This window comes from Suncus etruscus, chromosome 6, assembly GCF_024139225.1.
Source record: "Suncus etruscus isolate mSunEtr1 chromosome 6, mSunEtr1.pri.cur, whole genome shotgun sequence".
NCBI lineage: Eukaryota > Metazoa > Chordata > Mammalia > Eulipotyphla > Soricidae > Suncus > Suncus etruscus.
Window position 1 is genome coordinate 95326282 of NC_064853.1, and position 15643 is coordinate 95341924.

The 15643-nt window shown below is 42.4% G+C and overlaps 1 protein-coding gene across 1 annotated transcript in view; it reads right to left on the bottom strand.

Annotated features, from left to right (window-relative positions):
• Positions 1-3206: 3206 nt before the first annotated feature.
• The window catches only part of C6H3orf70 (chromosome 6 C3orf70 homolog), a 61646-nt gene continuing 49209 nt past the window's right edge, over positions 3207-15643 (bottom strand). The window contains exon 2 of the mRNA XM_049775894.1: positions 3207-7743. Within this exon, the coding sequence (XP_049631851.1) occupies positions 7187-7743 (557 nt within the window). The 3' untranslated portion in view covers positions 3207-7186. The remainder of the gene's footprint in view (positions 7744-15643) is intronic.

Sequence of the window (15643 nt, forward strand, 5' to 3'; positions counted from 1 at the left end):
GAGCTGCTGGCTCTGTTTTGTCATGTTTACCGTCTGCTCAGGGCTTCCAAGACCTTTTCCATTCATTGACGTTGACATTTTTACCTTACGCAACTCTGGGCATGGAGGTGCATGGAACAGGCATGCACATCATTCACTGATGATAAATCATAAATATATTTTGAAATTGAACCTCCCAAGCAGTGCGTAAGGGCCTGGGAGTCACTCCTAGTGATGCTCATCAAACTGTGCCTGTGACTTCAAGGTCCCGAGGATGGGGTACTGAGGGCCACCAGAGCCATCACAGTAGTATTCAGAGGCCTCCAGGCCCTCCCAAATGGTGTCAGGGGCTGGGGCCTGTGGTGCCAGGGGTTGAACTGGGTCAAGCACAGGCAAAGTATGTACCCAAATCTTGCACTATCTCCTGACTCCTGCTGGGAAGTTTTTGGAGAGACAGTACAAAGGAAGACTAAGGCACTTACTAGTGTGCAGTTGCAGCCAGTACCCCAATTTAATTCCCAGCACCACCCAGTGTAACGCCTGAGCACCACTGGATTGACTAAAATAAACGATATTTCTCTTTCTAAAAAAAGGAGGTCTCAAAGGCCAAGTAATCAATTCTCAATGAACCACATCCTGATTCTAAGCATTTCTGGCAGTGTGCTCTGTGCTGAATTTCCTGGGCAAAAAGAGTCACAGGAGCAAGAGAGCTTCTGCACCAAGTCCTTCTCGAGACAAGTCACTGGTGTTTATAATGGGTGTGTGGCCGGTGTCTTGGGGAGCTGAGGATCCACTGGAGCCCAGACTTCCTGCCCTTGTACCAGTCCCACTCAGATTCAGGCCGGAGTCAGGGAGCAAGAAGGAACAAATCTGCTCTCCAGTCCACAGGCCAAACTTTCTCCTGATGCTCAGCCATGGACTCGTTCTTGATAGCTCCCTATGCCTCTACCCTAGCTGTTAGTGTCTCCCAGCAAATGTGAGTGGGAGCCACAGGGTTGTGCCACACCCTCCCTGAACAGCACCCGTCAGCCCCCACCCACTGCCCCAATCGTCATCTTCACACTAAACACGCTTGTTTCTGATCATAGTCATGTTGCCAAATCACTTCTGAAAGCAAGAAAAACCAAAACATGAATACCCTGACAGATGGTCTCCACCTTGTGTTTTGCCCTTGGACTTCCAATTCCCTATCTGCCTGGCTCTGTATCTTCCTCATGGTGGCCAGTCCGAATCATGAAGGCCTGTTCTGCCTCCTCATTCTGTACAATACTAAGGGGGACGCCAAGGGTCAGAGGCAGGACCAGTTCCCAGTGGTTGAAGGGTTGGACACTAAACTGAAGTTTATTGCAGAGCCAAAGCTTGTATTGTCAGCATTTGTAAGAGGCTACAATGAGATGCCTTCTAGAATCTGTTTTTTAGGGGATTGGGGACACACCCAGAAGTGCTTATGGGTTACTCCTAGATCTACACTCAGGAATCACTTTTGGTAGCGCTTAAGGCACTGGGAGATACCAGGAATTGAATTTAGGCTGTCTTAGTGCAAGGCAAGCATCTTACCCACTATACTATTTCTCTAGCCCCCTCGAATCTGAAAATACAATTAAAGAGTATTAAGTTAGGATAAGAGTGCATAGCAGAGATTAGCCTGTCCAGAAGTTATTTTAAAAGGCAAGTTCTTGGTACCAGAGAGATGGTACAGCAGGTAAATGAGGCACTATCCTCATTTCCCACATCCTACCAAAATTAGTTCAAATCCTCAGCATCACATTTGGTCCTACCAGTATCCCCCTTATCATAGCTGAATACAATCCAGAAATGGCTCCTGAGCACTGCTGGGTGCAAAACTAGAACAGAAAATTAAAAAAGATATTTTCTTTTGTGCAGGTAGAAAGAGCTGGTTGGAGTGGTGGTCAAGGAGTGAGCAAAGAGGAAGAAGCAAGGGCCTAGCAGGGGTCTCAAACTCAATTTACCTGCGTACCGCAGGAGGCAAAGTCGGGGTGATCCTTGAGTGCAAAGTCAATAGTAAGCCTTGAACATTGGGGGGGGTGTGACCCAAATAACTAAAACAAAACAAAGATTCCTCTAGGGCAGGGCCACAAAATGTTGTACGAAGGGCAGTTTGTGGCTTGTGGGCCTCAAGTTTGAGACCCCTGAAAGAAAGCCTTAAGATACTTGCATAAAAAGTGGAAGTGGGGAAGGTCTATGCAGAACTTAAGAAAGTGGGAGAAAGGAAGGTAGCCTCTGGGCATTCCTCAAACTTGAGCATTCACAGGAGAGGAGGAGTCAGCCCTGTGGTCCAGAGTCCACAGGTTCTAGGGTAGGCACACATGCTTCCCCCTAATCCCACCACACTGCAAGCCGAAGCGAGAGGGCCCAAAGCATGGAATCTGGAGCCAAGGCAGCCGAATCCTAATGCTCCTGCCCACTCCCATCAAGCAGGGCTCATAGCAACAAGTTCATCTTGACGGCTGGCTTTGTGACCTAGGGTAGGGCAACCAAACACTTCTTCAGAGGTTATTTTTCCAAAGCAGCATGGCAGTACTGGAACAATAATAATTAATAACAATAATGTGATTGCCAATAATGCATTTGGCCCTCATCCAGAGCTTATTCAAGCAAACCTCTCCCTCCCTCCCAGAAGCCGTTCGTTCCTAGGTTTGTGCACTAAAAAATAAAGGAGCCCACCATTCTGAAATGTGAGTTTGCAGAGACGTGTTTTTCCTAAGGCTCAGTAAGCAAGGATGTACATACACTCTGGACTAGCATCACAGCACCATCCATAGCACTGCCTCAAGATTTTGTTGCATACAGATAGGATAATGATGAAACCTATCTATTTACTAGCACAAAGTATAAGCATCTGATAAAAGAAACAACCCATATTTTATTTTTCGGAGGGGCGGGGGGTGGTGGTTGTGGGCCACATCCAATAGTGTGAGTAAACTCAGGGCTTACTCCTGGTATTGTGCTAGGGTTCACTCCTAGTGGCGGCTCCTAGTGGTTTGCCAGGGACTGAACAGAGTCTGGCTTCAGGCAAGGCAAATAGCCTTGGTAGCTCTATGGTAGAGCTCAGGTGCACCACAGCTCTCATCCTGATCTGATCTCACATCCTCTCAGTAACAGCTTACACCTGCCTGGGTTCGCGCTGTGTGATTTCAGTCAGATAGACTCCCTCTAAGGGGTGAGGGAAGAGGATATTCCAAATTCTCAAAGTTGCACATATACAAAAGGGAAAAAAAAAAAGTCACATTTATTTTACAAGGTAGTATTTTTCTAAAAGATTATACATAAAGGAAAGTTGAGTTGTTTAGGAAAACAATATAATTTTAGGAAATTACAGTAGAGTAAACATTATACTGGAAACAGACAGTTAAAAAAAAAAAAAGAGCCCAGGAAGTGAATAATTACAAGATCTGGACAGCCTCAAAAAGTGTCTGTGAACCAATGGGATGGAAGCTCCGCCATCACCCACTATATTGTGACTCACACAGAGACTGCTGCTACACCACGCCTGCATCCAGGTAGCTCATGATAAAAATTATTTAACAAAAATTTTTTTAAATTAGTGACATAGAAAAATTAAAAAGGCAAATCATTCCAAATTGATTTAGAGCAATGCCCTTGTGAGACACCACCCATCTTGGGATCCCCAACCTGGCATAGAATAGGGCTCCCAATAACCCCCAAACAACTCCCAGAGATACCTTGGAGTCCCAGCCCGCACCTCCTCTGGAGAGGGGAGCAAGAAAATGAACTGTTACAACTTTGCTTTCCTCAGGTAAAAAGCCAAAATGTGTCAACAAAATTTTGCAAACAAGTTGAAATCATCAAGAGCTGCCTGTATAAATATTATATTAACATGTGCATTTCTTTCTTGCCTAGTAGTATTTGTACAACCAAACAGATCTGGGTATTTTGACAGCTTTTAACATTATCTGGTAGCATCCTATTACCAAGTGGAGAAATTTGCATAAAAGGAGTTTGTTGTGATTAGTCCCTAAAGAACTGTGAGGGATAGGCCAGGAAGTGGTTAAGAGACAAAAAGCACGCCTGAGGTCTCATCCAAAAATTACCTCAGGAAACAAGCTCAATTTAGTCTGGCAGGGTCTGGCCTCCTGGTCCATTCTTACTCTTGACATCCAGGTCTTCCATTTCCAGGAAAAACAACTGGAAAGGTTATCTTCAAGTTTTCATTTCCCATCTTAAAGATTACAAGAAATTTTAAAACCTTTGCTAATATATAAAGTAGTTGTAACCACATAAGCATTTTAAGTACTTTGTAGTTTCTTGGGAAAATTAGGAGCATATCTGAAACTGAAAATGCTAAAGTTAATCTGGGTTAGATAAGAAGTTTAAGTCTACAGAACATTTATTCTGTATCATCTACCTAACCGCTTGTACACTGATTTTCAAATGGTGCCAGGTTTACACAGAAGCAATCTCTCCATCCACACAACCCCGCCCATCACTCTGAGAGAAGATACTACCAGGTCCAAATCAGAAAGCTTTCATTTCTCTCCATGTGCAAGTATTAACAAAAGGCTATTAACATGGCTGTGTTAATGACTGTGTTTGAAGTCTATAATACAAGATGCAGTCTACACATTGTCTAAAGTGCCTATAAATATGCTTATACAGTTGAGCAATATAGTATCAGGATTACAGAGTTATTTTATTTAATACAGAACAGAATAGGCCTAGTATTTAAGTTGAAACTACTCATTTTTCTATCCTTATCACCTGTGTTTTGGAATACAAGCATAAAGAAATAATCCTAGTTGTGTTATATATGATTTTGGAAAAGTTATTAACAGTGCTAGGAAGGACCAGAACAAATTTCACTTGTGCTTGTTGACAGAGAGGCTCCTTTGAGATCCAGGAGTATCTGTTATTTAGAATCAGTGGAATATCTCAAATCTAGAAAACAGTATTAAGTGAAGTTTGGTTTTTATTATAAAGAGATTTGTGCAAATATTTTAAGTGATTATAACCACTGACATATTTGAACATTCCATTAAAATTGTGCCTAATGTGAGTGGCAGTTTAGGAGTTATTAAAAACCAGGAAGGCCAGAAAACGTAGAATATTACTAATAAAAACCCAGCCCTGACAGAGCCAACTTCAGCCCTGTAACCATGTGCTGCCATGGCTTTGAAGACCTGCTGGCTCTCAGGTGTGCAGTTTGGTTCGCAGACAGGAATAAAAAGTAGAGCCAATAGGAACCATATGCAGAAAGAAAAGGCCCCTTATGCCCTCCCTCAGGGGTCATCCTCACTGACCCATGGGGATGAGGCATAGGAAGGAAGTTAGGACTTAGAACACAGTGGTCCCTCAGAGAGCTGGCCACTCAGGCAGCAGCTCCCTAGCCTGTCCTGTCTAGCCCTCTCCTAGGCCCACCTGCTAGTCCAAAGGCTCCTTTTCCTACAGGCTGGGCCTGACCAGTTCCTAACATTGCTCTCCATTTCAGAAAGAGGGAACTTTATGCTGCAAGCTCATCTAGCAGAAAAACATGTTAACTCACACTGCTTTGGATGTAATACGCATGTTCTGCTTTCTAGACCCTAGGAATATCTTAGGGGCACCTAAACCTAACAGAATGTTCTAGCTAAGCACTTGAACTACACACACAGCTAGAAGAATAGATTCTGCCAAAGGTGATCTGTGAAAGATGCTGAGTAGCAGGATCAAGGAGGGTCACTATAGGCCTTTTCTTATTTCGTAAAATGCAACTGGGGACAGAGATGTGCCAGAATGCTGACAGAAAAAAATGCCACAACAATATATGCACAGAGTTGGGGTGTAGCCTATGTTCCTCTGCCTCCAACTGGGGATACTTCTAGTTTCCATTAGCATGTTCATATTGCACCTTCCCTGAATTCTTACCTCTGCTCGGGGAGGCAGATCTGGAGAAGTGGCAGATAACCAACTAACACAAGAACACTTGGTACAAATGAGAATAGAATTCTGAGGAGAGGGTGAAAAATTTTACTCACCCTTCTGTGTGTAAGAGGAAAAAAAAAGCATGAATAACAGACCATGACTATTACTGACTAGAACAGAGTAAATGGGTTTTTACACAAAATAAGTTCTCCTGACTTAGCAGCAAACTATTTCAACTGTTTTTGCATTTGCATAAAAAAAATCCATGCATCATTACTGAATTCTAATCCATGTCTCACCTAAGCCATTCTAATGCTTCATACAACCAAATGAAGCAGAATTAATCAAACCTATTAGATTCATTCCTAATCCCTAAAGGACTGCTGTCTTTAGCATTTCCATGCTAACTAATAAAACTATTACTGATATTTTCCCCCTTAAGACATCAGATGTGGCTGCTTCCTAAATATAATTCCTATATAACTTCCTAAGAGTTTTCCACAGATTCAAGAACAAGTAAGAACAGCTGGGGAATCCTGGGGAGCCCACTGAGAGGCCAGCTCAGTGCCACCCCTTCCCTGACCCTGCCCAGGACAAGCACCTTTCCTGTGATCTTTGCCCAAGAACATTCTGGTAACGGCCCTTTGTGTGTCATCTCCACTGGGGGACCCTTCAGGTTGAGTTTGGCCCTGCTCAATCAGTTCCCCCAGAGCAGGTGCTGGAATGAGCACCGGACTGAGAAAGAACAGCAGCAGCTCAGGCTCAGGACCTGGATGAGGGGCTGCCTGGCATGAACCACTGCAAGGGCACAACTGGCTGCGTAAGGAGATCTCCAGGAGGAAGTTGAGACCCAGTGCAGGAGGCAGAGAGGGCAGGGACAGAGTGACTGACCTCTGCCAGCAGTGCATGCCCTTTCCCTGCCTGTAAACTGACTCCTAGCAGGGTCAGGGTGCCTGTCAGTATCCCACAAGGAAGGCCCAGAGTTTTGCTGTGAAGAACCAGCTGAGTTTAAGAACATCAACTCCTTCACTCTGGGTAGCTCTCCAACTTGATCCAGAATACTCTGTGATCCTCACTTGCCTGCTTTTAAAGTTCCCAGTGAAATTAAGGCTGGGTCACAATGGAGGACACCAGATGCTAAAAAGTAAGTTAAGATACAAAAGAAAACATCTTGTAAGAAAAAGAACATCTTAGTTGTAAGACTAATTCAAGAGTGAAACTAATCTGCAGACCACTGAACTAACCATCGCTAGAGAGGGGTAGAAAATGCCAAAGGCAGTGGAAAAAGGATCCATCAGAGGAAAGTCACAAGATCTCTGCAGGTGTCTCACACGGTGGTCTCTATGGTCTCGATCACTTCCAGGTCAGATTGTGACGGGGACAGCAGGGTGCACTCGTCTGGCTCCCAGCTGCTCTCAGGGCTGTACCCTTCCTCCGAACTCAGTTCTGCTCCTTCTTCCGTCTCCTCATCGCAGGACTCTACGTAGTGAGCCCCGATCGCATTGATGCCAGAGTCCTCAGAGCTCGAGGGAGAAGAGCAGTGATCGATTTTTGGCGTACTGCTCTCTTGTGAAATTAAGGCATTGTGTGCGGAGACCTCCTCAGGGCTGGTTTTGTGGGAAGGTGGTGACAGCTGCTTCTGCACGTAGCACATCTTCCCATTGATGCACTTGACCTGATAGTTGTCGATGAAAAGGTCGGAAATCGTACAGTACCTTGGTGACTCTGGGGGCAGGGGAGGCTGGAAGACAGACGCGAACTTCAAAAAGTGTTCGGTGAGGGAGACCGAGATCTGAATGGTGTTTGTGGGTTCCCGAGGCTTCACGGGGATCTCTGTGCTTGGAAGCTGTTCCACCGGGGTCATAGGCTGATACACATATTTGCCTGCAGGAAGCACAAACACAGAGGTTAAAGCCTGAGCGTATTACATAAAGTTCTATGTATGTGGGGCCTGAGTGATAGCACAGTGGGTAGAGAATCTGCCTTGCATACTGAGCTAGATTCAGTCCTTGGCATCCTGTGTGGTCCCCCAGCTTCCCAGAAGTGATTTGTGAGTACAGAGCCAGGCATAATCTCTGAGTACCATGGTCGGGTGTGGCCCCAAAGCAAAAACAAAAATGTTTGTTGTATGTAACTACATCAATAATGTTGAAGTAACACATCTATGCATCAATTACATCAATGTACTCATGATAGCTTTTTTCCTCTTTGTTTGTTTTTTTTTTGTTTTTTTTTTTTTTTGGTAACACCCAGCAATGCTCTGGGGTACTTCTGGCTCTGAGTTTAGAAGTCACTCTGACAGGCTCAGGGGACCATATGGGATGCCAGGAATCGAACCACGTCTCCTCGGTTGGCTGCGTGCAAGGCAAATGCCCTACCACTGTGTTATCTCTACGACCCAGTGATAGCTGTTTTCTAAGGACTCAACACATCTTTTATTTTTTGTTGTTCAATATCTCAGAAAGAGGGGCCAGAGTGGTGGTGCAAGTGGTAAGGTGTCTGCCTTGCATGCGCTAGCCTAGGACAGACTGTGGTTCGATCCCCTGGCATCCCATATAGTTCCTCAAGCCAGGAGCGATTTCTGAATAACCCCTGAGTGTCACCAGGTGTGGCCCAAAAACCAAAAAAACCTCAAAAAGAGGCTAGTAGCAAAATTGTTCAATTAAAAATAGGGCACAATAAATAACATTATGGTACTTCCATAAGAGAGTCAATATACCTTACAATTTTATTTTTAATTTGCATGAGTTTTTATAATGACTCTACAGTAAACAGATGGACATCCTTACTGTACAGAATATACTAAATGGGTTTCCAGTCATACTAAAATAAAGTATCCATAATATAGTATGATAAAAACACAAGTTAGAACATAGTTTACTATACTATGGAATTATAATTTTTAAATTTGAAAACCATATATATATATATTTTTTTTTTGGTTTTTGGGCCATACCCGGTAACGCTCAGGGGTTACTCCTGGCTATGTGCTCAGAAGTTGCTCCTGGCTTGGGGGACCATATGGGACACTGGGGGATCGAACCGCGGGACGTCTAAGGCTAGCGCAGGCAAGGCAGGCACCTTACCTTTAGCGCTACCGCCCGGCCCCAGAAAACCATATATTTAATAAGAAAAACATATCTAAAAATTCTCACCCATAATGCCATTGACAGGTTTTTAGAAACTCCCACTTGAAGCAAAATAATAAATAACAAAATAACAAAAGCACATTTTGAAACATTCTTTTCTTCTACATTGGTAGAAATCTGCAACACTCAGTCAAGTAAGGATGGCAAAGAATTGTATTTATTTTTAAATAATTATTTAAACACCATGGTTACAAATATGTTTGTAGTTATAATTCTATCTTTAATAATTATGTAAAACTCACCTTTACCAGCTGGAGGAATATAGACCAATTTACATTATGAGGATTACAGAAGACATACTTCGGAATGGTTTTTTTCTTGGGGAGGAGGGTCTCCCATGCGGTGCTCTGTAACCCCCACAACTGGCTCTAAGCCTACTGGGCCATTGGTTTAATGAAAGGATCTGTGAATGTGGTTTTACTCAGACCCTGCTATGCTGAGAGTATGTGAGTTACTGGGCATGATGGGGGCCTCCAGCTATAACTAATGGTGCCCTGAGAACTGGGTGGTGGTAGAGATTAAACCTGGGTTAGCTGCATTTTAGGCATGCACCCACCTCCAAACCCTTACTTCTGGATGCTTTGCCAGAAGAATCTTACTCTCTAGACAAATAGGTAATCTCTTTCCAGGCCAGTTGCTCACAAGTGACCTACATAGGAAATGCTTTCTGACACAAACACCAACAGCACAAAGCAACTGAAGCCAAGAGAAGCGGAGAGGCAGGTGCTGCAGGGGTAACTGCTGTTCAGTTGGAGGAAGCTGGGAAGCCTGTCTCCAAACCTTCCCTGCTTCTCTGTGCCCCAGAGTGCTTTAAACAGAATTGATATGGAATAAAAACCAGGAGGAGCTGAGCTTATGTCCCTGCCCATGGTCTCCTTTACTTCACCAAGCCTCTCATGGTGCCCAGGGCTAAGATACCAGAACTAGAAGTGAAAATGATCCATTGGTGAATCTACTATGATTTCAAAATATATCTCAGAGAAATAAAAAGCAAGTCTGTGAAAGCCCAAAGCAAGCACACTTGAGCACACCTTGACGTTTTGTTCATGGAGTTTATCATCCATCTATTTGCACAGCAACTTCTACATATTTTGATGTGGGGGATGTTTTTAAGCTTCCCTACTGCTGTATGTTGTCAGGAACTGTCTGATGCATCACAGAACACACTGCTCTCCTCTATACACCAATTGCCACCAGAACTTCCTCTCCATGTGAGACTTTCAAAACCGGGCCCAAGCAGTCACATTCCCCCTGGGGTGTGTGGGGAATGGGAATGCAAAATCATCCTGGCTGAGAACCACTGATTTCTGATATCTTCTTGGCTTTTTTGTGGACATCACCGATAATTCATGGTGCATGTTTCCACTTATTTCTTGGTTCAGACTGGAGAGTCCACTATTGTAAAAAAAATAAAATAAAAAATTAATGATTACTTGTCAGATAAGGGTGAAATCAAATAAAACTTAACAGTTTGGTATGGTCGAACCTCTATCCTGGGACAGACAGACCTCCCATGCCTCTCTCCTTCAGGCCTCCCAGGATTACACTAAGACGAGTCCAAATAGAAAATAGAAAAGGAAATTAGACTTGGGAAGATCACTTCCTTCTGTCCAGAAAGTGAGAAACAAAACACCAGAACTGGTCTTCTCTGGAAGTTGAACTCGGAGCACTGGGTGGCAGGTTTAAGAACTCTGGGTAGCTAAACACTGGCTAGGTTCATTCCAGTGGGAACGACCTCCATTTCATTAGGTTCTTGTCAAGCACTGGAGGGTTTTGGCAACTAATTCTTAACCCAGAGGGATCAAGACAATGCTGAGTATGTGCAGACAAAAGGAGTTGAGGGAATAGCATCACTATGAACTCTCTTCTCTCCTCTCAATGCTCCTCCCTTTCCTCTCCATTATCCCCCCTCTTCTATTTTCCTCCCTCTTCTACATCTCTATGTACCCTCCCTCTCTTCCTCTCACTCACCCAAGCCCCTCTTCCAGACCATTTTTATGCTACGTTCCTGTGCCTTTTCTGGCAGGCAGAGGAGAAAAGAAGAAAAATGACCAGATGAGGGAAAAAAGCTTAGTCAACATCTTTCGATAACCAATTAGTATATAATTACTGTTATATTTTGTTGTCTGGCTTAAATATAACCCTAAAAAGCAAATTGTGTGGACTTAGTTTTGTAAAGGTTAGTTAGTACTTTGCCCCAATCCCCTATTATCTTTTAGTCTGTAGTATGCTGTGCTGTCAACCCACACCCACAAAGATAGCCTGAAGCGCTGCAAGATCCTGCATTATCAGAGGATTCCTGTATGTCCTATTGACTGTATTTACCAAGGGAAACTGAACTAATATAATCTGATTGAAAGAAAGGGGATACTCTCCATTTAGCCAGGAAATTCAATATTCTCTTTTCTGGACAGCCCACTTGATTAAAGACCTACTACAAAATTAAAAAAAAGAATTTTCTAAACTTAAATTTTCTAAACTTAAATCTCTAGTAGGAAAAGACATTAAAAGAGAAAAGAAGATCATCAAAGTAGGAGAATAAAAGAAAAACCTAAACACCATATGATTCAGCAATTCATCTCCTGTGTATGACACCTACACCTTCACACAACTGAAAGCAGATTCTTGAAGAGGTATTTATATGAGTAATGACTCACATTAGACATAAGGTATAAAGCAACTAAATGCTAACAAACACTTGCTAATGCAATGGAACCAACAAGCAATGGGATATTATACTCAGCCTTTGAGACTAAGGAAATGAACACTGTAACATGGCTGCATGCTGGGAATGAATGGTGGGGAGGATCACAACAATATGAATGCAGTTAAGACCCTGAATTGTATAACCATAGTTATATGTATAATTGTATAACCATAGTTAAGATGGTAGGCTTTGTTATATGTGTCTTACAATTTTTTTTGTTTTGTTTTTTGTTTTTGGGCCACACCCGGCGGTGCTAAGGGTTTACTCCTGGCTGTCTGCTCAGAAATAGCTTCTGGCAGGCACGGGGGACTATATGGGATACCGGGATTCGAACCAACCACCTTTGGTTCTGGATTGTTTGCTTGCAAGGCAAACACCGTTGTGCTATCTCTCTGGGCCCATGTCTTACAATTTTTAATTAACTCTTATGAGTTACCATATTGACAGACTCCATGTGATCCAGATTAAAAAACTATCATGTCTTAATAACAACAACAACAAAAAAAAAAACCCTCACAATTCTTTAAAATGGTCTTGCTATATACAAAAGCAACAACAATGCTACTTGGCAGTGATAGAAATGTTCTGTCACTTGATTTTATCACTGTCAATAATCTTGGCGATGGCCCCATACTGTTGTTTAGCAGAGACAGCTGTTATTGTGGGAAGACAGGAAAAGGATGCATGAGGTAGATCCCCTCTTATTTTTCTTGCAACTGTCAGTGAAGAGCTGAGAGACATTACTGCAGTTAAGGCACAAGCCTGGCATGTGCCTACCCCAGATTTGATTCTTGATACCATATGGTCCCCATGCATTGCCAGATTGAAAACATGGGCCCTGTCACTGTACCCACAGCTGGGATGATAAAGAATCATGGCTGCCCCTATTCCTACCCTCAAGAAAAACAACTATATATGAATCTATGATGTTTTAAAATAAAAAATAGAAGCAAAGGTGCAGCGACAGGACATTTGCCTTGCACACTGCTGACCCAGTACAGACCGCAATTCGATCCTCCCGTGTCCCATCTGGTCTCCCAAGCCAGGAGTGATTTCTGAGCAGATAGCCAGGAGTAACCCTTGAGCGTCACCGGGTGTGGCCCAAAAACCAAATAAATAAATAAATAAATAATAAAATTTAAATAGTGGGTGGGGCTCCAAAGAACTGATGGTGCCCCTTTTCCGTACACTTCATCTGAAGTCACGTGCTATGCATTTCGCTCCCAGTGGAGACAGCACTAACTCTGACAACTTACTTCAGGTGCTGTCAGGATTTCTCCACTCTGGAGTAAGTATTTCTTCTGTTTGAAATTATTAACTACCTTGTGAAGAGATATTTTGAGACTATGCAAATATCCTGCTTCTCATCATGCTTTCACCTACTAATTTTAGCACTGACAGGTAGATCAGTTTGCAACACTTATTATGATGGTGTCTGCCAAACAGTGACTTTTGGTTCCTATCCTTCCATCTATACTTATTAATCAGAATGAATTATTAATCAAAATTCTATGTAAGTAGGAGTTGCCCCTTCTTCCTCATGTATTTATTCTATGCTTATTTAATCATGGGTTGTTAGTTACTTTATTCTATGAGTTATTTTCAGTTGTTATTTATTTTTGTTGGCACAAACTGCCCCAGATTTAGCCTGTGGGAGCTTCTTTAAGTGACAGGTGACCTTTCAATATAACACCCTTTTTTTGGTGGGGACCTACTTACCAAGTGGTACTTGGGGGGGGGGGTTTAGCAGCCCCACTGGTGATTCTCAACCTACTAGACTGTCAGTTGCACAAAGATCTGCAGACACAGTACAGTGCTGCTCACTGCAGGGAATATCTGGGCCACCCAAGAGGTAATGGTGGCCTCTTAGACCATCTTGACTGTACTCAGGAGCCCCAGGGCTGCACCTACCAATGCTAGGTAGAATGTGTATTTTGAGAAATCAAAGCAGGGGTGGGTAAAAATTAGTCTTGTACCTATGGCTGTACAATTTCCTGGCCTCTCCCTTTTCTTTTTTATTTTGTTGTTTAAGATTTCCTTTCTTTATGGCACCATAAAATGTTGGCATTAACACTGGTGGTGAGAATGGCCCTAATTCACTTTCACTATGTACCTTAAATATAATTATTAAAGACTTATAATTCACATTAATCAATAAAAAGTTTTTAAAAAAATGTTGGTATTGGGGTTGGCATGACAGTGCAGCAGGTAGAACTCCTTGCATGGAGTCAACCTGAGTTCAATACCTAGCATCCCATATGGATTGTCTCCTGAGCACTGCCAGGAGTAATTCCTTAGTGCAGAACCAGGGTTAACCCCAAAGCATGTTGAAGTGATCAAAAAACCAAACCATCAAAATGTTGGTATTGACTCATCATGTAGTTCTATGCCCCAGATCAAGAACCAACCGATTCTCCAAGAAACTCCATTTTCTTAAAAAATAAAGTGCATTCCTTAGTGTGACCTCAAAATATTTCCTGTCATAGGGCCGGAGCAGTGGCACAAGTGGTAGGGCATCTGCCTTACACATGACTGATCTAGGATGGACCTTGGTTCGATCCCCTAGCGTCCCATATGGTCCCCCAAGCCAGGAACGATTTCTGAGCGCATCGCCAGTAATAACCCCTGAGTGTCACTGGGTGTGGGCCCCCCCTCAAAAAAATATCCTGTCAAGAGGCCAGAGAGATAATTCAGAATGTAGGTAGTTACCTGGCATTTGACCAACCAGGTTTGGTTTTTGAGCTACCCTCAACAGTGCTCAGAACTTAATCCTAGCTTTTCACTCAATAATCACTCTTGACAATGCTCAGGGGTACTATATGGGATGCTAGGGATCCAACCCAAGTTGGCCATGTACAAGACAAATGCCCAACCACTGCACTGTACTATCTCTCCAGTCCACCAACATAGGTTTAACCTCTGGTACTCCATAAGATCCCCCAAATTCCTTTAGGAGTGGAGGGCAGAGCCAGGAGTAAGCCCTGAGCACAGATGCATATGGTCAAAAAAAGGGGAAGGCAAATATTCCTGTGAAGTAAAATCTGGGTCTGCCAATGACTCACTCAATCATTCATGAAACTCAATAATAAGTAAAGACTCAAAATCATTGCAATATCTCATACCCATTTTCAAAATAATTAAAAAATCAAACCTCACACATTTATCTGGAATCTTCTCAGAAGACCTAAAACCATTTGCTCAATAATTAAAATTAGTGTACTGACACTAATAATACCAATAAAAGACCAACTAATATCGGTGAAATGAAATAGAAATTTCATATATCATTTTCTTTTCAGGAAACCTGGCTCAATACTTTTTAACAGTCAACTAAACTGAACTAATAAGTATCGTCTATTATGTTTGTTGTATAGGTATTGTTCATAATTTTTCTGCTTATTCTCCCCTACTTACTTTTTTCACAATCTCCCATTAGAAATAAAATTAAAAGAACTTTATTTTTTCTTTGATTAAAAACAACAGAAGAGTTTATTATTTTCTCAAAGTAATGGAACAAGACAGGAGTGAAGTCTAAAAGTTCAGGCCTTGCGACACTTGTATTCTTTCTTTAAAAGGACACTTATTAGTTCATTAATAAGACTGTTCCAATCCTTCTAAGAGGTTTTGTTTGGTTGGTTTTTTTGTGGGTTTTTTATTATTATTATTATTTTTTTTTTTTTGCTTTAGTCTGGGTTTGGTTGTAGAATGCAAAAAGGGAGGAGGAAACACCAAACAAATGTAGAAAGCATTTGCTAAACTATTTTTAACTCTTATCCTAAAATCATATCCTAAAGCCTCTATTTACAAAATCCTTTGGGGAAAATAAGCTTTTTGCTTTCACTGATGGTTTTGTGACTATTAAGTCTGTGTCCCCTCGACACATCAAATACACTGCTCTTGGGGACTGCACAGTAACTTTAAAATTAGC